Source organism: Fusarium redolens, assembly GCF_020744475.1.
Source record: "Fusarium redolens strain MPI-CAGE-AT-0023 chromosome Unknown BKA55scaffold_16, whole genome shotgun sequence".
Classification (NCBI taxonomy): domain Eukaryota; kingdom Fungi; phylum Ascomycota; class Sordariomycetes; order Hypocreales; family Nectriaceae; genus Fusarium; species Fusarium redolens.
In genome coordinates, this window is record NW_025763679.1 from 846,173 (window position 1) to 872,384 (window position 26,212).

Sequence of the window (26,212 nt, forward strand, 5' to 3'; positions counted from 1 at the left end):
AGGACTTCATTTCACGCTCATCATGACTCGGTCTCAGTAAAATGAGAGCGCACCGCTCTCCAATGACCGCATTTTCTCTTTGAACTCAATTCAATACCGCTGAAGATTTCTCGGACTCAAGTTTTCTGCCGATGAGTGAACCAGATCCTCGAGCGATTGAAGCTCACCAAAGACCCGGATTTATTAGGCGGAAGCGAAAACAAGTCGGCAGAGCCTGCGACGGCTGTCGACTCCAACGGATAAAATGCGACAACAGCGTTCCATGTCTCAACTGTCGCACGCGTGGTCGCGAGTGCAGTAACAATAATACGCCTTCTGTGACGACTCTCCCTCAAGCCCAAGATGAGATCGATAAGTTGAAGCGTCGGGTGAAAGAGCTGGAGGTCCAACTTTTGCAGGCGCGAAATAGTGAGACGCCGTCTTCACAACAACAAGAACCGACACCGCCTGGCGGATCGCCACCTCTCCCGAGATCTACTACCCAGGAAAACACGAAGACGAAATTTTGGGATGGCGTTTACCTTCGCCCGGCACGATCGCCGCACAGCGCTTGGTTCGGACCTTCGTCACTTTACTTCTTCATCCACCGTCTCAGCACATTTCTCAGCGCTCAAGCCGACCACATGCTCATTCACCTCGCCAGCAACTTGGAACAGTTGGAACAGCCGACCCTAACGCAAGACTCTTCGCGACTGTTGGCACCTCTCACGCGAGTCAACGAAGAGGGATTTTATCTCACTCCAGTTCAAGAAGGGTACTTCATCAACCTGTATTGGGAAACATACCATACATGTATCTATGCTGTGGTCGATGAGGCAAGTTTCAAGGCGCATTATCAATCACTCTACGTTGATGTACCAGCCGGATCACCAAGAAAACCATCCGCACTGGTAGACATCATACTCGCCATGTGCATGCAGTATCACACGTCGGCGCTTCCATGCGGCCAGCAAGGCAACATCCTCGAAGACAACGATGCAACCATGGCCGGCCGATGGTACTATCGGAGAGCGCAGACACTCTTGGCTTGCGAGGTCGAGAGCCCTTCTATCTCAACTCTCCAATGTCATTTGCTCTGCGCATTGTACGTCTGTGGAGGATCCTTTCACAACATGGCAGACACAACCAATTCCCTTGCAATTCGGACAGCATACATGCTAGGTCTGCACCTGGATCCACCGCCCACGATGCCACGACGCGAGCGCGAATTCCGACGACGACTATGGTGGTCTGTTTTCGAGGCTGATTCCAAGGTCGGTATGAAAGTCGGCCGCCCGTTCCTTATTCGCGACTCTTACGTCATGCCCGATCTGCCTAGTGATACTCTTGAAGTAGCGATTGAGTCAGGTTCGGCATTTCCCCCCATCGGCGATAATGCTACATGGCTCAGTCTCAACCTGCAGCGCACGAAGTTATACCAAACCGCGAGAGCTCTGAATCAAGCCTTTTATGGTCATGAGCTAAGGGTCGCGGAAGGACATTCCGTCTATGATGATCCAAACACAATGGAAGATCTTGCAAATGCCTGGGGCCCGCGAACAGCAGCTCTCGCGGAATGGACAAAGCAGATCCCTCGAGCGCTAAAGACAAGCCGAAAACATGGCAGCCCATACTCCCTTGACGACTCCACTCTCGGTATCGAGCAGTTTGCACCACAGTGGCTTCAGCGACAGCGCTTACACTTGGAGCTCGAGTACCATCACCTATGCATCGGACTCCATCGTCCGTTTCTCTCGTTCGCTCCCCAACAGGGAAGTTCGGCAACGGGAATGGCATTCAAGTGCGCCCAACATGCGATCCAGCTCACAAACATCAACCATCAAGTCTTATCCAAGACTTCAATCCTCAACGGCTGGCATGAAGCCTTCCAATGGCAATGGAGCGCGGCGATGACCTTGGTCGGATTTGCTGTCGCGTATCTGAATCACCCACTCGCGCCAGCTGTACGCTCAGCAATAAAAGTGGCTGTCTCGGTTCTCGACATCTTCGCTCGTAGCTTTGATGCTGCTTCCAAGGCCGCAGTCATTGTGCGAACATTACATACAAACATTGAATCCGTCATGGCGCAACTCGAGATGCAATCGGGCCCGACGGCTGTGGCAGCCATGGATAATCCCCTCTTGTATAATCTACCTGTCCAAGGAGGAATGGCGAACACAGTCGCCAACCAGTTTGATGCAATTGGCGGAGATTTCGATCTCTTGGACATGGCGATGAACGTGGACTTTTGGGCTGACCTCGATATGCTTCTACCAGGGATTTCAGGAACGACAACTGATGCAGCTGTGGCTTAGCCTCCTTGGGCCAATCATTTTACCACCTAATCGCTTTTACATAGACATCTACGAAATAATGAATGAACGACATAGATGAATTCTATTCGATGGATGAACCATTCTCTTCAATTATTCAGTACATACTTGACAGGCCATCGACCCGAACTATCTCACGAACAAACTTCGACAACCCTCATACTCCTCCTCCCGTTACATGTTGTGACCTCACAGCGTCTCGAATACGGCTACGGCCGCTTCAGCAGTCGAAGCAGCGCTAGCAGGATTTTGACCAGTGACCAAGCGACCATCAACGACATGGAAGTCATCCCAAATACCAGGAGCACGTTCATCTTCATTCCGTCAGTACAGCTTCGGTCATCGTCCAGGGAGGGAACTTACAGGTTGCACCAAGACGAGCGGCAACTTCCTCGACCATTTCAGAACCCCAGCTTCGAAGCTCGCCCATGATCTTCATAGTGTTCTCAGCTTCAGTAGTGAATCCCGTGATCTTCTTTCCCTTGATCAAAGGCTCATTGGTAGTAGGGTCAATGAGATTGGCAAAGATAGCTGGACCGTGGCAAACAGACGAGACGACGCCGCCGTTAGCCCAGACTTGAGCAGCTATGTTCTGCAGTGAAGACGCAGTGGGGTAATCGATCAAAGCTGCATGTCCAGCAGAGGCGTAGAAGAGACCATACTTGGATGGGTCAAGGTCAGAGGCCTTGGGCATGTTGTCGAGCTTCTTGCGGAACTCGCTGTTGGTGTCGTTCCAGATAGCCAGATCTTCGCCGTTGAGGAAGTCAGGCTGCTGAGAGAGCCAATCAGGCGTGTAAGTGCCAGTCTCGGAGGCGAGGTCCACCTCAAAACCAGCGGCTCTCAAGACCTTGTAGGGATGAAGAGCTTCACTGATGAAGAGGCCGGTAGTCTCTTTACCATCAAAGAGAGTGGCAGAAGCGGAGGTGATGCTGATGAGGGCACGGCGAGGAGGAGACATCTTGTATAAATGTGAGTAGTAGAGTGGTAATAGAAGTGATACTGGTGAATATTTGCTTGAAGGTGTTGTCTTGAGAGTTGTTGATGAATTGCTAAGTTGTTTGGATTGGTTGTTCTATCTACTGATGGAACATCTCAGTTATATATATTCGTGGTGGTTGAGTATCCTTGAGATGCTATTAAAGGCCATGGCCATGCAGTCTAAGCTTACGATTTCACAGTTTGGCATTGTCCCACGACGTTGTTGCAGAACAATGAGCCATTCCTATTGGTCGGGCTGCACCACGATAAGCAGAAGTCAAAAGTGAGCTGGTTTTGAACCTAACATGCATGGCAATCTCCAGTTTCGTCATACCCCTAGATTCCGGTAATAACTCTTGATAAGCTAAAAGATCATCGCATCGAATCGGAGTTTCCCATTTGCGACTGTCGACATTCCGAGGTTCCTGAAGGATCGAAAATGGGTGTGGAGCCACTGTATCAGGAGAGGTTCCCATTTGCCACAAGATTTGCAATCAAAGGGAGCTTGTCCCATTGGCTTGAGAAATGCCGAATGGGTCTGTCAACATCGGAGTCCCGGAGTTGGAAATCAAACGAGTCAGTGAGAAAATGACATAATCGCATGTTGCGACCCTCAAGGTGACCAAGGTAATAACGTTGATCTTCAATCTGAGTTTTCATTTCGCCAGACTATAAGAAGACGCCATGGCCATAACTCTAAATCATAGAACTTGTACTTCAAGCATCATTTTTGTCCTTTCTTTATTACCCTGTACTCGACCAGCATTCACCTCAACAATATGACAGTTACAAAGACAACCACCACAATCTCTCCCAACAGCAGGCTGTTCAAGCCAATCCAAGTCGGCAATGTCCAACTCCAACACCGCATGGTCATGGCTCCTCTGACCCGTTACCGCAATGACAATAACCACGTCGCAAAGCCTTTTGTAGAGCGATACTACTCCGAACGAGGCTCAACACCCGGCACCCTCCTCATTTCAGAAGCTACCGGAGTCTCAATGCAAGACACCGGCATGCGCCAAGGTCCCGCCTTCGTCACAGACGAACAAGTCGCTGCTTGGAAAAAGGTTATCAGCGGTGTCCACGCGAACAAATCCCTCTGGTCTCAACAGATCTGGGGCCAAGGCCGAGCTGCTGATCCAGAGTACCAGAAGGAGCGCGGCTTCAAGTATCGCTCATCCAGTGCTGTGCCGATTGAGGAGGGTGCTCCTGCTCCCGAGGCCATGACTGAGGAAGAGATCCAGGGCTTCATCAAGGACTTCGTCGCTACTGCTAGACGCGTTATCGACGCTGGTGGTGATATGATTGAGATCCATGGCGCTCACGGATATTTGATCGATCAGTTCACATCCGACTCTGTCAACAAGCGAACCGACAAGTGGGGAGGCTCTGTTGAGAACCGGGCGCGTCTTCTGCTTGAGATTGTCAAGGCTGTCTCAGCTGAGATCGGCTCCAAGCGAGTTGCTCTTCGCCTCTCACCATATGCTTCCTTCCAGGGAGCCGAGTCCTCCGATATCAAGGAGCAATATTCCTACATCGTCAAAGAAATCAAGAAGATTGGCCCTCTGGCCTACCTCTCTCTTGTTGAAGCCCGCGGCGATCCCGCCAAGCTCCTTGCTCCCGACACCGACCCTTCAGTTGATGCGCAAACCCTCGACTTCATCCTCGACATCTGGGACAACACATCACCTGTTATCGTCGCAGGTAACTACAGCCCAGCATCAGCGGCCGAGGTCCTCGATGGGCACTATAGCAAGTGGGATGTTCTCGTTGCTTTCGGTCGCCATTTCATTGCGAACCCCGATTTCGTCTGGAGGGTCAAGCACGGCGTTGAGTTGACCAAGTACGACCGCACCACCTTCTACGTTAGAGGATCAGAGATTGGATACAATGATTATCCATTCTCTCAGGAATACGTTGATGCACAGCGGGCTTGGGCTGTGGAGAACCTTCCAATGCATCCCAAATAAAGATATACAGCACGAATTAGATGATTAACGAAGCGATAGAATAGAGCATATAAATAGATCTTGATAGAATAAATATTTACTTCTTTTTCTGATTAGTATATGAATTGTCCATGGGTTTGGAAGTCTTCGATTCCGATGGACATCACGTTACACACCGAGCGAAAGGGCGTTGTTGACATGCCCTCCGCTTTACATGTCGTCATGGTTGCGACTGGTGACTTATAAGAACCGTGAACATTTACCACATTTTATCTTCTACTTAAACTCTTAAAACTCAAAAGACGTTTTACGAGTAGCTATCCCAAGAAGTACTACCATGGCGTCGTCAGCAAACTCAACATCCAAGATCCTCAAGGGCGGATGCCTATGCGAGTCTGTCCGCTACAAGATATCCTTCCCCAAGGATCACGATCTTTCCAACGATACTTTAGGTTGCATTTGCCAATGCACCCAGTGTCGCAAACAAACCGGAAGCTTTTTCCTCGCAACTTTGACAGTCCCCATCTCCGCCATCGAGTGGCAGGGCGACTCGGAGGAGATCATCAAAAGATATCGCAAGTCCAAAAATATCGCTCGGGGTTTCTGCGGCAACTGCGGCTCCTTTTTGTTCTGGCATCCCGACGGGAAAGACATTAGTATCGCGACTGGAAGCCTAGATCCTTCGTATCTCTTTGGTGAAGGAGTTGAGGACATGAAGAGTGAAGCTCCCTCGGATGGGTTTGCAAAGGAGATTTTCAGTGGGCATTTCAACGTGGAGTTTTGCGAGAGTGAGATCAAGGGCGTTACGGATGATATGCCCATTCTTCATAAGGGAAAGCGATGCCAAGGCGATAGCTCCAATTCCTGAGGCCAAAGGGGGCCACCTGGTATTTTTAAACTCCTGTAGCTAGTCTCTATCTCTATAATTATTCTCTCCAGAATCCTCTCTTATAGGCGGCGACAAAGAGCGCGGACGAGGTTGCGGTAGTGGAATGCCACCCTGTGCATTGATGCGACGTATCATATCGCCAACCTCGGGATAATCAGGTTCATCTTTCGGTCTTCTGTCAAATATTCTCATTTCTATGTTGGTTAATGGCCTTCGTTCCCAAATATCTCTGTAGATGTGATGGTGGGTAAGTGCTCTCGGCGCGTCTACTCGTACACGATTTTGCTTATCACCAAGAATTGGAAGGGGTGACGGCAATGTAGATGATTCATCCTGTAGTAGGGAGTCGAAGAGAGCTTGTTGCTGTTCATCTCGCAGTTGGTAAACCCTTATCGTTTGACTCTTGCGGCATGGGTGAAAGTAGATATTGGGTATCTCATCTGGGTTCTCGGGACGTCGCTCAAACACAGTTACGCCACCTAGAATGCGATCCTCAGCCCAGTAGCCAACCATATCTGCCACCCCTTCTGGGTATATATCGTCGTCGAGATAATCGTGATGACTGAAAAGGGTAGGCCCAGGTGGGAATCGAGTCATCGTCTCAGATAACGGCATCTCCCAGTTTGTGACGGCGTCAATATCTCCCTGGTGGAGATGAGGCTCAAGCTTATGTAGCCAAACTGCTATTTGATGCAAAGCAACAGCTACCAACTCGACTAAGTGCAGCTTGAAAGACTTGAAGCCAGGTTCGGCCTCTTGGAAGGCCTTTAGAGTCTGGAGAGATTGTTAGTGAGGGGCTTTGACATGATTAAGCTCACGACGATATCGTAACAAGATACATCAAAATGACGAATAAAGGCAAAGTCTCTCTATTTGTAGTTAGAGCTGGGAGGACGACTTACTTCAGGATCAAACTTGAGGCTCGAAGAGTCCCACTCCTTGTAGTACTCCTGTGCCTTCTCCAGAGCTCCAGGGCACAATGTCTCATGGTCATCAATGATATGATCTCCCATGATACCAGGAAGTCGACGGTCCCAGGCAATATCGGCAATGGGAAGACCATCAATGATCTGAGAGTACGTGAACTGTGCTAGTTCGGTGGAGAGAACATTTCTGATGGCTCTGTCTAAGATTTCGCGGTGATGGGAAGTAATGGTCTCAAATGGCACACGACTGTCATGTGCGTCCCGTGCAATATTTCGGAGCCTTTCTTTGTGGGCTTCTAACATATCGGGGTCCATTGGTAATATTTTAACCACTCCTTTTTTCAAGGTGACAGATTGATTATTGTTAGCATTCCATATGTGAAGGTGAAGTTCAGAGGGGTTACATCGGACACATGCGGGTAATAGCGTTGGCGAGAGTGAATGCCTGACTTACAAGGCTTTCCTTGTTTCACCTGGTTCGTCGTGCTTGAACTTGGCTCAATCCGCGCTGATGAACAGAGTTGGCAGGTGACCGTAAGCTCAAATTAGCTACACTGTTATGCTCGAACCCGGTTTCTGCACCCGTTTAATACGTCTTGGATAATCATGCTTTGCGAGTCTGTTCAGTGTATCCGTCGACTTCCGAGTAATTATGAATGATGTTCTTCCGCATTCTGATTGTTCATGCTGGATTCATATCAACAGTGTTTTATCTCTCGAAGCACATTGGATTTTATACTGCACAGGCCGTCATATCTAGCTAAAACGTAGAACAACGCTTCTGATCAATAAACAATGTAACGAGACATCATTCACCCAGGCCGAAAATTCTTCCAATAAAAGGCATACCATACATATCGAACTATTCCCTCAACATGTAGCATTTGCTTGCAGCCTGTTTTCCCATTCTGCCTATTGCTATAGAAGAAATCAAGTATTAGCCGTGACAAATTAGCTATACAGACACTCCTATTCATCGCCTACGATGAGTACCCTCAACCTCCATCTCGCCATCTCAAAGGAGCGCGGTCAAGGTCAGCCTCGGCACTGGATCCTGATGCTTGCAGAAGAAAACGCCACTCATGCTATCTTCCACCATGTGACTGGCGGACCCATGCACGGTAAGCCGTATGAAGTTGTCATTGAGCCCAAGCGCGTTGATAGCCATGGTATCGAGAAGCGTTACTTGATTGCTCAGGTCCTCAAGAAGGATAGGCAGAAGGTCAAGGCTGCTGTTCGGCAAGCTCCTCCGCTGTTCTGTCAGCGCTGGATCTTGAACGTTCTTGAGGACTTGGAGAAGCAGGGTATTGTTCCTGAAGAGACTTCTTCCAAATGGAATGAAGCCTTGGAAACTGATCCGTTCTCCAAGGATGGTGCTCCTTCGAAGAAGTCTTCAGGTGACGGCGATGCTACTGACGCTTAAGGCTTTCCAGGTACGTAGATTGCCATCTGACTTGATGAACAGGTGAGATGTACTATGCGTGATTTGAGTATGAGATAGAGTAGATGAGATGTGTTTGCTAATGAAGGAAGCGACTTAGGCCTCAGGAAGCAAGAAAACTTCTAACTTTAGGTCAAAGTACCAAAACCTAGTCTAAGGATCCATAAAACTACACTAAATTTACCTAGGTCTTTTTATCATTTAGAATAGATGTCTTCAGTTTTCTCATCTCCCCTAGTTAGGGTAATATGATCCGTTCAGGCGTGGCAAAAGGGAATATATTACTTGCAGATTATTGGTGGTTGCTTTTCGCTATATGCAGGCAAATGGGAGGGAACCAAGCAAGACTTCAAGCCAGACGCCGGAGTGGTTTGCTTTTTTTTTAACAGGTATGTCTCTGAAGTGTATAGATTTGTCGTATTTCACTACCTAGTGATGCCATATCCCCAATAAGGAATGATAATGCAAGGCTCATGGCTGGATCATGATCGGGTCAGAGGAATACCACGATGCCTTATCCTTGATGAACTTATGACATATGTGAAAGTGAAGTTCATATAGGTTACATTAGACGCATGCTGGCAATAGCGTTGGCAAAAGTAACATTTGACTTCCAAGGCTTATTTGACCTAATTCTTCGTGCCTGCGCTTGACCAGCCCACGCCAATATACCACTGTTGGGGTTACTGAATGGCTGGCTTTGACCCTTGCTTAAGTCTTGCTCCTTTGTAACCCGTAGAAGCAATCTACCAGGCACACAAAATTGGCTTCTCTTCTCATAAATCCCAGTCAAGTCTTTCACCAACCTCCGCCGAAATAGGCTCAGTTGTCTCAAGATCAAACCCAACCTTATCAAGTAATTGTAGCTCTACAGCCTGCGCCAGACCATCCACATATCCCTCCGTAGTGAAACAAATCTTTGTTCCGAAAACCAACTCGTTCGTATCCGGCGAGACAGCACTCTCAGAGGACTGGCTCCCACCATTCAGCCGACACAATGCCGCGATAGCGCTTAAAAAGTCTCCGGTATAAGCTTCGTTGGACCGGTCCTCCAGTACTTGAGGGTTATCTATAAAGATATGCACCAGTCTCGGGCCCAGCTCACGCACATCGCGTATCAGCTGAAGTGTGTCGCCCATATCCAAGGTCCCTTGCGCAAGGGCAGCAAAGCGCGCAGGAGATAGATCCGCCCTCGAATAACCTCTCTCTGGTATTAGTTGGACGAGTTGCGTAACAATAGAGGCTATGAATGCCTCAAGGCCGGCTCTCTTGGATGTCCCTAAGGCGTCATGATCTGTGAACGTGCAAAAGTAAGCGACAAACGGGATGTTATGGGTCCGTGCCAGTGCCGTCAGAGACGCCGCGGTCATGGAATTTTGGCCCGGCCGTGAGATGTCATGAGGGCCTTGAATCCAGAAATTGGTTGAGCTAAGACCTCGTAGCCACGTTACCAAGCGTTGATGCACATGCCTATCAATTTGTAGAAGCGATGCTTGCTTGACAGCCTCAGTTAGATGCTCAACCTGATTCTTCCATAGAGTGGTAAAGTCGATCAGCTCTGCCTGGATCTCTCCGCGGTTGTACCTGTGATGCGCTTGTGGACACGAGCGAGCCTCTAATTCCGGGAGTAGCGGTTCATTGGCGTCACCGTCTGACGCAACAGGGCATTCTTCCGTTGATCCCTCAATCATGCTTGTGACCAAGGTCGGCTGGGGTCGTTCCATAATGAACAGCTGTTGTTGCTCTAGTAATTGTTGAAGCGACTCGCCGAGGAATAATCTTTGCTCGTTCAGTTGGTTCGGTAAGCGATCCAAGAGCTCCTTTTGACTCTGAATGACCATCTCCAAACACTCAGTGGTGCGGTGTCGAAAGTTGAGATTGACGTGGCGTTCCATACGGCGTTCAATAGCCAACATTCGTCCTTTCTTCGCAGTGAAAAGCTTGTTGAATGCACGGTCATCGAAGCTGGTGAGGAAACGTTTCCAGCCAGATTTGGACCATTTGTTGAAGATCTCGGTGAAGAACTCAAAGACAATGACATAAAGCTCCTGGATGTATTGATGAAGTGATGGAATATTTCCATGCTCCCTCATTTGCCGGTTCCAGAAATCAATGTCATGGCCCAGATCGTCGAGTGTATCTGCCACCCCCTCGGCGATATTCTGGTGGTTGATGGTCGCCTGAGCGATGGCTGAGAGGGACCCCGTTAGTAGAGTGACATACTTGTCATCCTTGGGAACGATGGCCAGCAGTGAGCTGTGGTCGTGGCAGGTCTCACAGAGGCTGTGAAATTTGGATTTGAGCTTGCCCAACTTGCTTTCTTCACGATCCGACTGCCATGTCGCCGAGGCTTTGTTAACTGTAGCCACAAGGTAATTGATATCTGGCCGGCCGCGTTCCTCGAGCTGCATCTGCTGGTCCTTAGGGAGATCGCGTCGGAATTTGTCCCATGCCGCATAGAGCCTCCGGCTCTGTTCAAACAGAAAGGCTTCTTCGTCTGGAACACAGCCATTCGCTAGTTCCCGCCCCTCTAAGAGAAGCTGGTCCCATTCATCTCGTGACGACCTCAATCGTTCTCGATTTCTGTCAAACGCCACCTTGGCCGCCAAAGCCCGACCGAGGGGTTCTTCCGGTGTGGAATTCACGACATCATCGCTGAACCGCCTGGTGATTCCTTTACTGGGTTCAGCTTTCCCGAATCTATTCATGACTTGGATAGGTCGATGGGTCAATGAACGAGAGACGGATCCCCCTCCTTGTCAAAAGATGTACCACAGGCAATGTTGGCTAGCTGCTGACAGGGTCTACCCATGCCTACAAGTATATCTATACGCACATCAACCCTTCGCCGATTCGCCCTGTTCCATAGCCACTGCCACCCCCTTCGTTATTGATTACTTTTCCATTACGGGTTTCTTCTTAGTGTGACTCAGCTATCCCGCTAAACAGCGTTGGTGAGTCGTGCTGTTCCGCCTTTCATAGCTGTCTTCCTTAACTCCTTACTTAGACAAAGCAGAGACCAGCTACCTGGGTTTCAATGCTCTTGAATATTCTTTCGCTGAGTCGCCTCCTCTCTTGCTGACGTGTCCATGGGAACACTGCATGATGGTGGGGTGGGCCTGGTCATCTACAACAGCCTGATTAATGGCCATAATCATCATCTATACCCCTCCTCGCCGCTTTGCTGATATCAGCACAAGAGCATCAATCAGGCCGCAAATAACCCTGCTCGTCTTTTTTCTCCGTGACATAGGCCCAGATTCTACTCTCAAGTCTCATCAAAAATGGCATCAAGAGCTAAGTCTACGACGGACGACACGGAAGAGTCTCTGAGTCCGACTTTTGCGGCCTCGGGCGTGCCCCACCGATTGACGGCCCACGCTCGCGACAATATCCTGCTGTCCGATACGTCAATGATGATGCTGATGACTTGGACTTGGGCTTGAGCTACCGGTATGAAAGAGACACGCTCCGTCGTAATGAGATCAAAAGGAGCGTCGTGATTGATCTGCCCAAGCTCCGACAACATGAGGACTCAGACGCGGAGCATCCACCTATCGAGCCAGCCATTATTTGGAACGCCAAAGTCTACCAGAGCCAAGGAAAGACTCGCGGCGAGGATCTTCACTTACACCGATCTGACCTGACTTACGTCGATGATCGGCCTATTGAGTTTTCCGTTGGTCTTTCCCCCACGAAACTGCCACTTGAGACAGATGAGGATGTGCCAGAAGCTGCAGCGTGGACAGGCCCCGTCATAATCATTGAAACCTTTGTCGAGGCGGATATTGATCAAGAAAGGTTATCGGAGATGAAGAGGCTATCGGAAATAGTGGCTTCGCCTTGTCTTGATATGTTGAATCCAAAGCATGTCTCCCGACGACATCTCGTGGTAGAGTCCCCGTTCCTTGCTGAGTGCCTCCGTAACCTCGTTCAATATTATCCGTCGTTCCATCAGATGTTATTGGATGATTCGAAAGGAGGAGAGCTGAGGATTGAAGAGCCTTTTGCCGTTTTGTTTCATCATTTTGACGCCATCGCAGCCATGGCCGACGAAACTACCGGGGCAACGGTTTGCAACGCTGAGGATGACAGTAAGAACCAAGGAACCGACTTTAAGGTGGTACATACACAGCATTTGATGGCTTTTCTCAGGCCCATTTACACTGAGTCCATCCTAACCTGTCAAAAGCACCTTTCCAACCCCGTCCCGCAGGTCGCGTTTGACATGCTCTGGTATCCTCTCAAGCCCGAGACAGATGTCTATGTACAACTTGACGGATCAACGGATGCTGCAGTTGTTATGGGAGTCAGGCGCACTGATGTCTCTTTGTCCAAGGTATGGGGGGCCGGGAGTGACGGGTCTTGGCTGGTCGACCTCTGGCGGCTTGAGAGTGATGGCTCCAGACTCCGAAGAGGCTTCTTTTCTGCAATGGTAAACCCTTACTCTGGACTCCGAGATGTAATTAGTCTTCCAGTGTGTCCAGTTTCCATTTGGGATGCACACGACGGTGGCGAGCGACGTGAGAGTATTTTACGCCGGGCTGCAACTTTCTTCAAGGCGCTTCAACGAGGCAATCTCCTCGTGGATTACAAGGGACCTATCAAAGAGACCGCCCAATATGTAAGACATAGGCTTGCAGAGAAACGGTAGATATGTCACTGACACCTCTATAGTACACGGGAAAGGTGGTTATCGACCATCGAAGAGGGCGTGCGGAATCTCGCATCTACCGGGCCCTTTCCCCACAAGTCAACGACTATTCAGACCGGTTCAAGGAGTATGACGGGATTCTTATCAACAACGATAGGTCCTTCTACACCACCCAAGATACTCGAAACCGTCCCCCGAACCCTAAATTCAAACTAGCCAACAGCAACGATGCCGTCGTCAACGGCGAGGAGTTGCAGGTATGGCTCAACAATGTACCCGAGTACCGTTCCCCGGAAACGATTCGCGCAGAGACCGGTGGTTCCGTCGTTCAACAACTCACAGAGCACCAACTCCTTTTGCTATGCCCAGACGCTCTGGCATATGGACTGAGACGCAAGCACTGGAGTAGGCCCATCTCCCTCTCTTGAATGTTGTCGCAATGACACTAATATGATTTTAGTGCTGATCTCTCTCGACTACGTTCAAGAGTCCGTGCCATCAGAGGAGAGTATTTCAAATCTGATTATTGCCCAGGATGAGTTGAAGACCATCCAGGCTCTCTCGAATCGCCAGAATAGTGAGACGAGGCACTGGTCGGCGGATTTCATCGAGGGAAAGGGATCAGGGCAGATCATATTGCTACACGGTATCTCCCCTTTGACTAAGTCTTCTATAAGTCATGTCACTATCTGACAATCTCTTCCAAGGTCCTCCAGGAGTTGGCAAGACTTACACAGTTGGTACGTTAGCGGCGAAGATCCAGAATGAAAACTAGCTAACGAAATGAAGAAGCTATCTCTGAATGGTTGCACCGGCCGCTCCTTGCTCTCACAGTGGCTGATATCGGCACGGTCGAGACGCTCGTCGAAGGCGAGCTTATGAAGTGGTTTGATCTTGCGGAAGCCTGGAACGCAGTGCTTCTCGTCGATGAAGCAGATATCTTCCTCGAACGACGGCAAAATCGAGACCTCGCCCGAAACGGACTGGTATCAGGTAAGTTCCCTGTCTAACCTTTATCTCGCTCATGCAAGGTAACATTCCATCTACAGCATTCCTCCGACGAATGGAATACTTCAAAGGTCTTCTATTCCTGACCACGAACCGCGTCGGACAAATTGACGATGCCTTCATTTCACGCGTCCACGTGGCAATCGGATACCAGGCCCTCGACGAAGAAACCAGGCGAAAAGTCTGGAACGGCTTTTTCCGCAAGCTGGTGCGCGAACGCGCTGGCAAGGTACAGATCGCACCAGACGCAAAGACATGGGTTCTTGAGACCGCCGGCGAGACGAGTCTTAACGGGCGAGATATTCGCAATGCGTTGCAGACAGCTATCACGCTGGCAGAGTTTGAAAGCGAAGAGGATCCAGACTATGATGCTGCATTAGTGACAGTTGTCACTAAGGCCCATTTCCAGAAGGTTTTGGAGATGTGCAATCGGTTCCGCAGTTATGTAACGAGTATACGGAGGGAGGATGAGATGAAGCGTGCTCAAGGGCGTGGAGATCGGAATGATTATAGCAATGGTTTTGATAGCAGAATGTGTTAGTTACTTGTCACTGCCGTTTCAGCACAATAGGTATTCGCTTATATAGTGGCGAGTTCTCGGAAGTCAAATCTCTGTGCCTTTAATACATATATAGACTCCGACAAAGGACAATGAGAACGTTAAGAGAAGAACATGGGAGGTAAGAAACGCACTCATATGAACTTATGCTGGGGTTGCCAAGCGTAGGCATAGACATACGGCATACAAAGACAGGAAACATCAAGTGCCTGCGAATAGAGACAAAAGAGTCACAACGGTGTCTGTTTGTCGTGAAGTTGTTTGGTCGTGGATGGGGCTGTGGCCCTGTGGGTCATGAGTTCCAAGTTGCAGAATAAGTGGCCCGGGTCCCATTAAGAACCAACCAGGCCGTCATCGTATAGGGGTCAGTACATCAGTTTGTGGCTATTGAAAGCACTGAAAACGCAAGTTCGAGTCTTGCTGACGGCAAACCTCTTCTTTTGCTTTTTGGATACCTAGATAGACTTCTCAATTCAGCTATGTTTTAATGTTTTTTTGTTTGCCTAGACACGCCTCATCGATTCGGACCCCCGGTGCAGAAGGAGGGTGGCAAAACTGATTACCCAACACATTGTTGGTATTTGAGTGATTGAACAAGCTTGTATCGTGCATACTGAAGTTGGTCAATGGGACTGTTGCTGATAAGGCCTCCGTTATAGAAAACGAGGCACTCATTGAGCTTGTACTTCAGCATCCCTCCTGGGGGCGTAGTTGTGAGGGTGATGATTTGCTATCCCTTAATTTCTTATTAATTTTATCGAAGTCATGCTATGAGACGAAATTTTAAACCGCCTTGCTATTAATGCATCGTTGAAATGACTGTTCGGAACAAGAGTTTTATTGTTGTTCAGGGTAAGTGATGAGAATGTGAGCGTTGCACTAGTCTTGATAAGGATCTTAGCGCTGAAGACTTGGGTCTGATGTGTTGAACCGAGAAATTGCTAGGTTAAGATAGAGGTGTGCTGGATCATTTCCTTTCTCTTTATTATTTTCAATGACTGGCCCTTACCATGACATTTCGAAACAGAAATACCGTGATGTATCATTCACCTACATAGATGTTGTCGCCTTTAAGTACCTTGCTTTGACCACTGTAGAACAAGTCAGCTAAGCGTAATTGGTTTAGTGGTAAAATTCTCCGTTGCCATTCGAGCAGCGTCGGGGAGCCCAGGGTTCGATTCCCTGATTACGCATTTCTTTTGCTGTTTCAACATCTTTTTGCGATTTGTTGTAACCGATGTTGTTTCTTCATTTCAGTCGAGATGTTTTGAAGTTTATTGGCGACGCGTTGCAGTCTAAAATGTCGCGTGGCAGCTTACCCTACAAGAACAAACCGCACTGTGGCTGCTGTGGCGTAACTCTGTTGTGGCGCCGTTACCAAAACGGGCTAGACCGTTTGCAGATCTTACCTCACTTTAGTCATCGCGAACATGGATCGTATCAAGGACACTCTGTACGACTTTCAGCCTCCCTTGATTCACCTCGTCATTTCAAACTCTCACACAACATTCCCCTCATCACGCGCCAATTTAACCCCATCACTGCGCGCGCATGAATGCTTCCAATCGCTAGATCAAGACAATCCGTTAGCATGGGCGGGCAACAGCCGGATCTGCTGCCTCGCTCCGAGCACGAAGATAAGCCCTCATCGTCAGCCCCAGCCTCGCGCCTCAGCAGAGACAAGATCAAATGCCTTGACGGCTTGCGCGGAATCGCATGTCTCCTTGTCTTCAATTATCATTTCTTCTGGCCATGGACGCCTGTTATTATGCTGGGTTATGGCGCTTTCCCTCCGCGTGCGCCTGAGCCGTATTGGGGATTGCAGTCGTTGCCTATTATTTGCCTTTTGCATCGTGGACGTGCTATGGTTGCTATTTTCTTCGCCATCTCGGGCTATGTTATTTGTCGCCATATTCTTCGCTTGATTCATGAGCGCAAGCTTGATACTGCTTATCAGAAGCTTGCATCCTCCGTTTTTCGACGTGTCTTTCGCCTTTATATCCCTCCCACTATCAGCATGTTCCTTGTCGCTGTGCTAGCTCAAATCGGTGTTTTCAAGTCCGAGTTCGCTATTTACAAGGGTCCTGACTCTCACTACATCAATGCGACGATTACTCATGCTGATTTGGCAGAGGGTAACTTCTGTGCTAACGGCACCGCTGTGAGAGGAGCAGCAGGTATTGCGAATTACCTTGGAATAGAGACCACCGCGTATCTCCGCAATACCACTGGATATCCTGAGGGAAACACCACAGAATGGACAGATATGCTCCTCTGTGTCAATCACACAACGCGATCGTATGGACCGTCTCAGCTCTATACCTTGGAATCCGAGTATGAAGCCCAGTTCCCCAAGAATGACACCAACTCCACCAAGCCTGTGAAGAACACCACTGGTATGGAGCGACTTGCGGCTCTCAGTTACCTGGATGACGAAGACGATCTGGATCTCACCTTCGGGAATGCCACCAATGCCACAAACCCATTGAACCTTACTTGGGTTCAGATGGGTGGCTCTTGGGAGGAACATCCCTTCATCCACCCGAACTTGACATACGCGATGAAGAACTTCACCAGATCGTACGCTGAGTGGGCCAACCCCTTCAACTTCGGTCACTACCATACACGCTATGACCCGCATACCTTCACCATCCCAATGGAACTCCGCGGCTCGATGCTCATCTACATCTTCCTTCTCGGCACAGCTGCCATCAAGGCCAAATGGCGAACGAGAATCGGCTGCTTCCTCTCTGCGTACAGCCTCTTTATCGGACGATGGGACATGGCTACCTTTTTGGGCGGTATGCTGCTTTCAGAGCATGATGTTCGACGATCATCAGATCTACCACCATCGGCTACTGGCGCGAAGGGTCGCGGAGGGGATTTTCAACGGACGACAAAGGGAACGGCGTTGCGATGGGCTGGTATCGTCTTGGCGCTCTATTTTTTGTCGTACCCTGATTCCGGTGCCGAGTACACACCGGGTTTCGCCTATCTTTCGACCTGGGTACCCAAGTACTACACGCCGCTGTCCGGGTGGATGTTCTACGAGGCGATGGGCGCCGTGCTCCTCGTTGCGTGCATTCTGCGCAGCCCGGTGCTCGTTCGTTTCCTCGAGAGCCGTCTCCCGCAGTATCTTGGAAAGGTCAGCTTCTCGCTGTATCTCGTACACGGACCTGTGTTGCATAGCTTGGGCTTCTGGATTATGCCGAGACTATTCGACAGCTTCGGAAAGACGGGCGGGTACGTGATTGGTTGGGTTGTTCTGCTGGCCGTCACGTTTTACTTGACGGATCTGTGGAACAAGAAGATTGATGGCTGGAGTGTAACGGTTGGAAGAAAAGTGGAGAAGATGCTTTCAGAGGACTGAGCTGCGAAGTTTGATGGTGAACAAAAGAGGGGACAAGTGACAGGAATGACAGGACAATCGGGTTGTTGACAGTGGTGATATGTAGAGTACTGCATTTATGCAACGTTTTGCATCTGGAAAATGTTTCCTTGGGCTTCGTATCAGTTCCAAAATGCAAATAATACATATTTTGAAGCTCCTGTATGTATAAGGTTGAGGCGTTAAAAGAAACTTATTTTGAGGCATGTAACGCAAACACGGCCGCTGAGTGGACGCAGGCTGCACCGTTTGAGGTTTCGACGTTATTGCAGGGACCGGTTTCGGCAACGGCTGAAGCGCAAGAAAACACTCAAGTTCGGCACATGAGCTTATCTGATCCGCCTTTGACATGAGGCTATTGGTCTGGGAGCCAATGTGGGTAGAGAACAGAGCGCTTCAGCACGTTGTGCAACCGCACCATTGTGAGACAAGCACCGCATTCATAGAGGTCATAAGAGACCATAAATATTATTACGAGCCAGCAGTGAAATTGAGGTAAACTTATCATTCTTAGGATAATTTTAGCCTAAGCTCAGGATTTCTCACGATGCGACATTGTTATTCTTACGTCACCCCCACTGATGGGCCCAGCGATGTCGGCCCCATCAATTTCTTATCAGATCGTAACGTCCTGACATCATCACCATCTCAAATTCTTGCTTCTTTCACCTACCGAAATTATCACAAAAATGGCATCTCAACCCTCACTTCTCGCCGCCACGGCCAAGGTACGACTCATTCATTGCTGAAAGGCACTCGCTAAAATTCGCAGCTCAACAATGGCCTTATCATTCCCCGCATCCAGCTCGGCCTCTACATGATGTCCACCAAAGAAGCCACCGACGCAGTTCGTCAAGGTCTTCTCACCGGCTACCGCGGCTTTGACTGCGCGCAGATGTACCACAATGAGCGACAAGCCGGTAAAGCCATCAGCGACTTTCTTGCCAGTAGTGAGAACACGGCGGGTTTGAAGCGCGAGGATATTTGGTACACTTCCAAGCTTGCCAACTGCGACGAGTCGTATGATGCTGTCCGACGATCTGTCAAGAAATCGGTGGAGGCCTCAGGCTTGGGTTACATTGACCTGTTCCTCCTTCATAGCCCCTATGGTGGAAAAACGGCAAGACTTACGAGCTGGAAGGCTCTTGAGGATGCTGTTGATGCGGGTGAGATTCGCGCTGCTGGTGTCAGCAACTTTGGTTCTGCTCATGTGAGTTTCATGTCTTCTGCTGCAAGCTGATGATGCTAATGCTCCCAAGATCGAGGAGCTCATGGCTTCCAACCCTCGCATCCCTCCCGTAATCAACCAGATCGAAGTCCATCCCTTCAACACTCAAGAAAGAATTCGCGCCACTTGCGCCAAGCACAATATCACCATCGAGGCCTACGCTCCTCTCGCTCGTGCTGAGCGCATGGATCATCCGGCCATTGTCAACATGGCCAAGAAGTACTCCGTCACACCTGCCCAAATCTTTGTCAAGTATTGCTCCCAAACTGTACCACGTTCCGTGTGCTGATGATATCCAGGTGGGGACTTCAACATGACTTTATCACTCTACCCAAGAGTACCAAACAGAAGCGCATGGTCGAGAACGCAAGCGTTGATGGGTTTGAGATTTCGGAGGCAGATATGAAGGAACTTGATGGCTTGGATGAGCATTTAGTTACAGACTGGTGAGTATCCATGGGTTGTCAATGTTTGTTCTGGAGACTAACAGCTGTACAGGGACCCTACCGACGCGCCCTAAATTCTCAGATATAACCATTGTTAGGACATATATATATGAAAAGAATTATTCATTTCACATTGAGCCGAATATGGGGTCATTAGTGTGGATGAACGAAACAACCACTGAACTTGTTCATGGACCAAACAAAACTCAACAAAGAGCTCCCTAAATTGATCATAAATTATCATAAAATATGGATCCTAAACTATCCTAAATTATCCTAAGCTTCCCTAAACTACCATAAACTTAGCTAAGCATTTATGCTAGTTAGGATCGAGCTCTCAATTTTTCTTTCATCCCCTGGGTTCAAGAAGACAAACCTGGTGCGTGAATGATGCTCAACCTGAATCTGACAGTGCAGCAGGCAGGAGCTCACCTGTTTGTGACCTGTGTAACACTCAGTTGGCCCGTGCCCACGAAATGTTTTGATCACTGCTTCTGAAAGTCGTCTCGTCTTCTTGCCTTTTCTTCTCTCGCAACATCCTCGCCGTCACAAGTACTTCTGATATACCGACGAGTTATACGGCACCAACACATTCGAAGAAACCGAATTTGCCTCTTGCATTTCATGCAACAAGCATGATGCCTCAACAGCGCCGCAGCCACGAAGGGAGCCCCTGCTGCGGGCACGGTAAGTACTCGTTCGCCGCCTTGAGGATGCTCAACGCTGACCAGAACTTCTCTTCATAGAAGCGACAGACTGTACAATCTCCTAAACGACCGGCGACCAGCCTTGGAGGTTACTGATACGGATTAGTCCCAGATGATCGCCGATCCGACTCCCGTTCCCCTATTATGAACTGATTTGACGGCGGCCCCGTCTGTGACCACCACCCTTTTCGACGAGCTTCTCCAGCACTCTAGTCATGGAAGAGAAACAAAAATAAACAAGTGCAGGCAAAGTCCAGTTGTATGAGTACCCCATGCCGAGCCAGAATCGACTGGTCTGCTCAGCTTAACTATAAGCATGAGTAAGCCAAATACTCAGTCTAGTCTTAAACTACCACAATCTGACTCTTCCCAGGAGAACCATAGTTTTTAGAGTGTTCTCAAGTAATGTTCTCGAGATACAAGTCTTCTTTTCTCATAAACCTTTCGAAAGGTCACGTTGTTGGAAGAACGGCCAGGTGGGCTTGGGTAACTCTCAGTCAAGGATCAAGATAAGCTTTCATTCAAGGTCTCAACTGCAATTCTAAGTTCTGTGGGGTGATTACAAGCTCTCAGTCACAGGTCTCAACTGTAATTCATGCGATAAAGATCAAGACTGCCAGCGATACAACATCTATCTCAATGGAGAATCTAACCTACACTACGCCTTCTCAACTACAACCGTCTCGTCCGTGTCACTGTTTCCTGGTCCCTCGCCCGTACCCAGCTGCCGGATTACCAGCCAGGCTGGAAAGATAGCGACCGCCCAAATCCCAAAGTTCATATACGTGCTCCCCACAGTTGCCATGATCGGAAGAGCATTGAGACCATAGCTGAGCGCCTGCCATGCCGACTCCGTACCTCTCAACAACGCAGATAGTCGCACAGTCTCTTGCGGATTGCTCGAGAGCTGACCGATGATGAAGAAAGCAAAGTTGTAGTTGAGCTGGAATCCAGTGACAAGGAAGACGAAAACGCCGAATGCGGCACCGAAGCCAGGATCACTCCAGTCGTAGATGGGTCCTTCGCGCTTGAACTTGGTGACGTTGATGGTGAGCCAGATCCACCATCCTCCTTGGAGGGTCATGATGACAGCGTAAGCCCACCTTGCGCGCTTCTTGAGGGCGATTTGGTTCTGATCAAGCCAGACACCCAGAAGATTTCCCGCAATGACCGCAACGATACCAGAGACGAAAGAACCGAGAGCTCGAGCTCGCACGCTGAACCAAAGAGCGATGTACGTGAAGAAGACCGACTCTGAGTAGACTCCTTGACCGATCCAGAAGATGAGCAGCAGGAACTCTTTCTTGAGGAACGTTCGTGTTGTGGCCTTGAACTCTTTCCAAGGATGGTCGAGGATGCTCATATCGACTTTCTTCCCATCGGCGCGCTGGACTTGCGAGGGCTTGTTGAGAAGGAACGCGACAAATGGTCCTAGCGCCTGAAGAGCGATGAAGATGAGATAGACCTTGTACGACACTTTGCCCGCCTCACTGCGATCCGCATTAAGACCAAGGTTAATCGCGCCACCCAAAATCTGTCCCAGTCTCGTGAACGAAAGCCAGTACGCCACCAAGCGTCCTCTATTTCTCGGTTCCGGGTATCCAATCGCAATAGCCGCCTCAGCCGCCCAAAAGATTCCCGCTGAGACACCACAGCATGCTGCGCCGAAGATAACAAGCCACTCAACGCCATAGCGGTTATTTAGATAGAGACCCGCACTGTAGGGAGCAAAGCCGATCGTTCCGATAACGAGAGCGCCTTTAATACCGACGTACTTGACAATGCCGCTGGTGAACCAGCATGAGATGATCATGAGGCAGAAGGTTAGGGCGTTGCCGGTGTTGACGAGATAGGGCTTCTGAGCACCACCCGCGCCGAGGGAGTTCATTGCGCCCCAGAGACCCGGGGCGGCAAAACTGCAGAGGCCGAGGATGGTTGCATTGTAAATTGGCGAGCGGTTCCATTTCGCTGGTAAACATTAGTATAAGCATAAAGCTAGAGAGGCTGAACTCACGCTTAATTGGGCCATCATATGATGTCTCAGTATTTGCGGCATCAGCCGTATGTTTGCCCTCTGATTCCGACATTCTGGTGAAGGTTCCAACTGTCGGGCAAGTCAAGAAATTTGCCGAGTTTTGTGCGACTTGAAAGCAACCAAAGAGGAGATGATAAATGATGTTTAAGAGCGGCGAAGCATCAAGATAAAGTAGTCGGAATAAAAGAATGACACCACTCAACCCCAGCAATGATGACAGGGACCAAGATAAAGTGTGCAAATTAACCACTCGATCGGTAATGGTGGTTGTTTCGATCAAGTTAGATCGCCGAGGATTGATAAGGGTTTATGCGGTTGCGTGATATTCGACTCCGGCATCGTCATCGGCCCTTGGCTGTACCACCAATTGCGAACCACGAAATCCGGCATGTGTTTTGCGTTTGACAAAGCTCGGCATTAAGATCTCGGATCGTTTACAGCAAAATATGGATGAGGAAGTTATTGACAAAGTCCTGTCTAAATCAATCGTAACGTTGCCTTGATCTATATTGCTATGTCGCGTCGTACCAAGCTTGAGGTCTTTCACAGCTCAATAAGTTCAATAATCGAACACCAAGTAATCTTTTTTTGATCACATACTAGACACTCTTATCCCTCCAAAACTTCTGTCGCAACTTTCAGCTCTAAGTTCTGTGTCGTGATTATAAGCTCTTATCCACAGGCCTCAACTGCAAATAACACATCTAGCTCACTATTTGGACATTATACCATAACGCCTAACCAATTGATACAGCAAAAATGCTGATAAGAACAAAACCTACAACATGACTCTTTAGCCTCCCTCCAGGGGGTATAAGAAGATGCCTCCAATTGCTCGTTCGAAATCCAGAGTTAAAGTTTGAGCTGAGATGTAACCCGGCCCTATTTGGGAAATTTCACCACCGTAATCTTTCGAAAACCCAAACTTTCTAGTCGTTTATCCACCCATGATCGAGATTCCCCCACAGACATTGGCTTCATTCTTTGGGTTTGTATGTTGATGCTGTCCCAGGCATGATCCATCCCGACGCAGAGCGGGCATATGACGGGTCCAGTCACAAATGGTACTCGCCCGCCAAGCCACTGCGAGACTCTTGCGAACCGGGTTTCGAAGGGGGAGTTGTCACCGTATCCGGTCACGTGCCTTCCAGAACAGAAGGCACAATCACCGTCCTCCAGATGCTTGATGATATCTGGAACCGTGAGCTCCACATGGAGAAACGTGGTCTTTGATGCGAGCAAGGCCGTGGGAAACGCGCAGGGTGAACCGAACTCGCGGGTCAGTGGATCCCCGAAGGGGTTAGGGCAGGATGAATCCATGCCGGGATGGGACAATTGGTCGGGATGAGACAAATAAAATCGATAGAGTTCGATTTCGTTGAATTGCTGGATGTTACCGAAGAGGGACCAGCGTTGATACTTGCTGCAGACAAGTTCGTCGCCTCGCACGCTTGTCTGTAACAACTTGGGTCGTATGAGAGAATACCAGTGATCCTCGGGACAACGGTTGGCGAAGTCGATAATCATGTTCCAGAGCTCAAGTGGCAGTCTTTTGCCTCGTTGGGAGGCGATGAGTTCTGGCGAGCGGGAAACGACACCTTCGACATAGGCGGGTCCGAAGAGTGTCCTGTCGAAAAGCATGAGCGGCTGCCACTTCAGCAAATCGCTAATTTCTTCTGAATCTACGGGCCTCATGTTGATCTTGTGATAGGGATTCACCTGGGCACGGAATGAAGTTGTTGAGATTGTGTTGCAAGGGTTGAGTGAGGCAGAGTGTCACAGAAAGGGGGCTGTTCAATATATAGTCTCATAACACGTTACTTGTGCTTCAAACTCTTTCGTGAAAGGTTAATGCAGCGCTACCTGCTTGGTCGCTTATGTGCGCTCTGAAAGCACCTTGTCCTGCTATAGAACTCAAAACCGACAAAAGGGATTGTCTGACTAAGGTCCAGCTGCTCCTTTCCGGCAGGTTTGCCTAGAGCCTCAAATGGAAGAGAGTTTTTGAGCAATCAAGAAAGTTTTCTTGCATATTAACTTTTAGCCAGAAGTGACATGGCTATAACCCTATCACCACCTATATAATTATCATTGGAGGTACAGAAGCAAAGAAACGTCAAGTTTTTTATATCACTGAACGCCAGAATGCTCCAAGCTCGTGACCAAGAATAAGTTTTGTCATTTGTCAAAGAGTAGTGGCGGATTTGCTGGAACCGGGGATATCTATGGCCCGGGATTTTAAACTTCGGAAGTTGTGCACTTTTGTTTTTTTTTGACTTGTCTTGAATGGTGAAAAGCTTGACTGGCCACAGCTAACCCTGACATTGGCTTGCCTGCACTAAATTCCTGACCATATTGTGACTCGTGACTTGCGTTCTCATGATCACGACTTTCAATTGAACTCAAGAGTCATTGTCTCTTGAACAGTGTTTGCGAAGGATAGGAAAGCTGTATGGAGTAACAGAACCACTGAAATAGGATATCTAGTGCCCAGAAAAGAGAGGGTTATCATTAAACTGGTTGAGCTTCGGAGCAAACATTCCAAGAGCAGCAGGTAGTGTGATGGACGATGAGAATGCCACAGTTTAGCGGCAAAAGGTATGGGACATTTGAGCTAAAGTCCATAAATTTATATGTAGCAAGAGACTATCAAGGGTACAGTTCACTGAAATTCAATGCCATGAAACCAATACTCTGGTGAATCGACAACGATGTATCCTCTAGGGTATGACGCGACCATTCGCAGAACTTAACGACTCTCTTCTCATGCCTAGGTGTTACCCTACTACCCATCCAGTTACTCTCCAATACGGCCCGTTTAAACAAGCTTAAACCATCTCCCCATCCCGAAGAATACCTGATCTCTGGGGTGCAGTGCGGGTAAACTCGCCGTCAAACCGGAATGTATTGTCTGAGGCCAGCGACGGTTTCTGGGGTACAGCTCAAGGTCCCGGAACAGGTCACGAAAACTCATTATTCATATTAGTCAATGAGGTGAATAACCCCACAGATAAGCGATTGATGGCGGAGATGAGGGTGTCGTGGAGTAAAATTTGATGCGAAATTTTGTGTTGCTGACTCGATGTATAAAAGAGCTTTTCACCCCGGATTTTTTCGGTGGAGATTGCTGCAAGCCAAGACGGCAGTTGAGTCGACCAAGATTGACAACATTTCTCTGATCATCTTTGAATGCAGAAGATGTGTTTTTCTCTCATCACAAACAGAGTTTGGGGCCCCGGAGTAATCTCGTTGTCCGGGTCGGTCGAGATTCCATCTTGACGCGGAGCGCGACATCAGAGAGTTATTGTTAGGATATCATAACGTGATGATATCCACAAGCGTGTTTTCGGTGACGGAGCCTCACGGGATTTCTCACCAATGACACGTTTCATGCACGTAAAAACAACATCAGGGGTCTCATGTCATACAGACCCACAACCGGCAGATTCTTCCACCACCTTACGACTTTGGGCAAAGCGTCTTCCTTTTGGAAGGGTTTTACGGGTTTTTCGTACGCCACTCCGAGCGCGGCTCGTGAACTCCCTTCGGGCCTTTTCTCGCAGAAGCTGGAATTCTCGTCAGGAACAATGGAGTTTTTGAGATCAGTCGTTGCGAGGGACTGTTAACTCCGGAGTCGGAATGACATGAATGAATTACGAGTTTAAATGGAATAAAAACCTGGAGAAAGGTAC

General features: G+C 48.9%; 12 protein-coding genes and 2 non-coding genes across 14 annotated transcripts; 9 read left to right on the plus strand and 5 right to left on the minus strand.

Moving 5' to 3' along the window:
- Window positions 1-131: 131 nt before the first annotated feature.
- BKA55DRAFT_543664 (fungal-specific transcription factor domain-containing protein) lies at window positions 132-2,294 on the plus strand (the record flags this gene model as incomplete). The annotated part of the gene is made up of 1 exon (XM_046190617.1): window positions 132-2,294. The coding sequence occupies one exon, from the start codon at window positions 132-134 to the stop codon at window positions 2,292-2,294; it is 2,163 nt and encodes a 720-aa protein (XP_046045157.1).
- Window positions 2,295-2,501: 207 nt separating this feature from the next.
- BKA55DRAFT_543665 (class I glutamine amidotransferase-like protein) lies at window positions 2,502-3,270 on the minus strand (the record flags this gene model as incomplete). Its single annotated transcript, XM_046190618.1, has 2 exons — window positions 2,502-2,626; window positions 2,676-3,270. 2 exons carry the CDS (start codon window positions 3,268-3,270, stop codon window positions 2,502-2,504), a joined length of 720 nt encoding a protein of 239 aa, XP_046045158.1.
- Window positions 3,271-4,069: 799 nt separating this feature from the next.
- Window positions 4,070-5,263, plus strand: BKA55DRAFT_543666 (uncharacterized protein; the record flags this gene model as incomplete). The annotated part of the gene is made up of 1 exon (XM_046190619.1): window positions 4,070-5,263. The coding sequence occupies one exon, from the start codon at window positions 4,070-4,072 to the stop codon at window positions 5,261-5,263; it is 1,194 nt and encodes a 397-aa protein (XP_046045159.1).
- Window positions 5,264-5,579: 316 nt separating this feature from the next.
- Window positions 5,580-6,110, plus strand: BKA55DRAFT_694652 (Mss4-like protein; the record flags this gene model as incomplete). Its single annotated transcript, XM_046200068.1, has 1 exon — window positions 5,580-6,110. One exon carries the CDS (start codon window positions 5,580-5,582, stop codon window positions 6,108-6,110), a length of 531 nt encoding a protein of 176 aa, XP_046045160.1.
- A 39-nt stretch (window positions 6,111-6,149) lies between these two features.
- Window positions 6,150-7,372, minus strand: BKA55DRAFT_694653 (uncharacterized protein; the record flags this gene model as incomplete). Its single annotated transcript, XM_046200069.1, has 2 exons — window positions 6,150-6,905; window positions 7,034-7,372. 2 exons carry the CDS (start codon window positions 7,370-7,372, stop codon window positions 6,150-6,152), a joined length of 1,095 nt encoding a protein of 364 aa, XP_046045161.1.
- Window positions 7,373-8,042: 670 nt separating this feature from the next.
- Window positions 8,043-8,480, plus strand: BKA55DRAFT_694654 (uncharacterized protein; the record flags this gene model as incomplete). Its single annotated transcript, XM_046200070.1, has 1 exon — window positions 8,043-8,480. The coding sequence occupies one exon, from the start codon at window positions 8,043-8,045 to the stop codon at window positions 8,478-8,480; it is 438 nt and encodes a 145-aa protein (XP_046045162.1).
- Window positions 8,481-8,978: 498 nt separating this feature from the next.
- On the minus strand, window positions 8,979-11,521 carry BKA55DRAFT_578970 (uncharacterized protein). Its single transcript, XM_046193789.1, has one exon. The coding sequence runs from the start codon at window positions 11,204-11,206 to the stop codon at window positions 9,275-9,277; it is 1,932 nt and encodes a 643-aa protein (XP_046045163.1). The 5' UTR covers window positions 11,207-11,521; the 3' UTR covers window positions 8,979-9,274.
- Window positions 11,522-12,543: 1,022 nt separating this feature from the next.
- BKA55DRAFT_521294 (P-loop containing nucleoside triphosphate hydrolase protein) lies at window positions 12,544-14,701 on the plus strand (the record flags this gene model as incomplete). Its single annotated transcript, XM_046188500.1, has 7 exons — window positions 12,544-12,759; window positions 12,838-13,122; window positions 13,176-13,557; window positions 13,613-13,729; window positions 13,860-13,892; window positions 13,987-14,145; window positions 14,202-14,701. The coding sequence occupies 7 exons, from the start codon at window positions 12,544-12,546 to the stop codon at window positions 14,699-14,701; spliced, it is 1,692 nt and encodes a 563-aa protein (XP_046045164.1).
- Window positions 14,702-15,066: 365 nt separating this feature from the next.
- BKA55DRAFT_t250 lies at window positions 15,067-15,148 on the plus strand. Its single transcript has one exon. It is a non-coding gene; the product is annotated as a tRNA-His (tRNA).
- A 682-nt stretch (window positions 15,149-15,830) lies between these two features.
- On the plus strand, window positions 15,831-15,912 carry BKA55DRAFT_t251. The gene has a single exon. It is a non-coding gene; the product is annotated as a tRNA-Gly (tRNA).
- A 258-nt stretch (window positions 15,913-16,170) lies between these two features.
- BKA55DRAFT_578973 (acyltransferase 3) lies at window positions 16,171-18,311 on the plus strand. Its single transcript, XM_046193790.1, has one exon. The coding sequence runs from the start codon at window positions 16,275-16,277 to the stop codon at window positions 18,087-18,089; it is 1,815 nt and encodes a 604-aa protein (XP_046045165.1). The 5' UTR covers window positions 16,171-16,274; the 3' UTR covers window positions 18,090-18,311.
- A 425-nt stretch (window positions 18,312-18,736) lies between these two features.
- Window positions 18,737-20,034, plus strand: BKA55DRAFT_578975 (NADP-dependent oxidoreductase domain-containing protein). The gene is made up of 5 exons (XM_046193791.1): window positions 18,737-18,835; window positions 18,880-19,317; window positions 19,367-19,587; window positions 19,635-19,781; window positions 19,834-20,034. Exons 1-5 carry the CDS (start codon window positions 18,797-18,799, stop codon window positions 19,853-19,855), a joined length of 867 nt encoding a protein of 288 aa, XP_046045166.1. The 5' UTR covers window positions 18,737-18,796; the 3' UTR covers window positions 19,856-20,034.
- Window positions 20,035-21,146: 1,112 nt separating this feature from the next.
- On the minus strand, window positions 21,147-22,575 carry BKA55DRAFT_597527 (major facilitator superfamily domain-containing protein; the record flags this gene model as incomplete). Its single annotated transcript, XM_046196084.1, has 2 exons — window positions 21,147-22,456; window positions 22,503-22,575. 2 exons carry the CDS (start codon window positions 22,573-22,575, stop codon window positions 21,147-21,149), a joined length of 1,383 nt encoding a protein of 460 aa, XP_046045167.1.
- Window positions 22,576-23,405: 830 nt separating this feature from the next.
- BKA55DRAFT_543674 (uncharacterized protein) lies at window positions 23,406-24,218 on the minus strand (the record flags this gene model as incomplete). The annotated part of the gene is made up of 1 exon (XM_046190620.1): window positions 23,406-24,218. One exon carries the CDS (start codon window positions 24,216-24,218, stop codon window positions 23,406-23,408), a length of 813 nt encoding a protein of 270 aa, XP_046045168.1.
- Between the last annotated feature and the right edge of the window lie 1,994 nt (window positions 24,219-26,212).

What these genes read in the sequence shown, in the direction of transcription:
- BKA55DRAFT_578970 (XM_046193789.1), bottom strand. Translation starts at nt 11,206, where the DNA reads ATGAATAGATTCGGGAAAGCTGAACCCAGTAAAGGAATCACCAGGCGG.
- BKA55DRAFT_578973 (XM_046193790.1), top strand. Translation starts at nt 16,275, where the DNA reads ATGCTTCCAATCGCTAGATCAAGACAATCCGTTAGCATGGGCGGGCAA.
- BKA55DRAFT_578975 (XM_046193791.1), top strand. Translation starts at nt 18,797, where the DNA reads ATGGCATCTCAACCCTCACTTCTCGCCGCCACGGCCAAG. An exon ending in GCAACTTTGGTTCTGCTCAT is followed by an intron (nt 19,318 to 19,366) that starts GTGAGTTTCATG and finishes AATGCTCCCAAG; the next exon opens with ATCGAGGAGCTCATGGCTTC. An exon ending in CCTGCCCAAATCTTTGTCAA is followed by an intron (nt 19,588 to 19,634) that starts GTATTGCTCCCA and finishes GATGATATCCAG; the next exon opens with GTGGGGACTTCAACATGACT.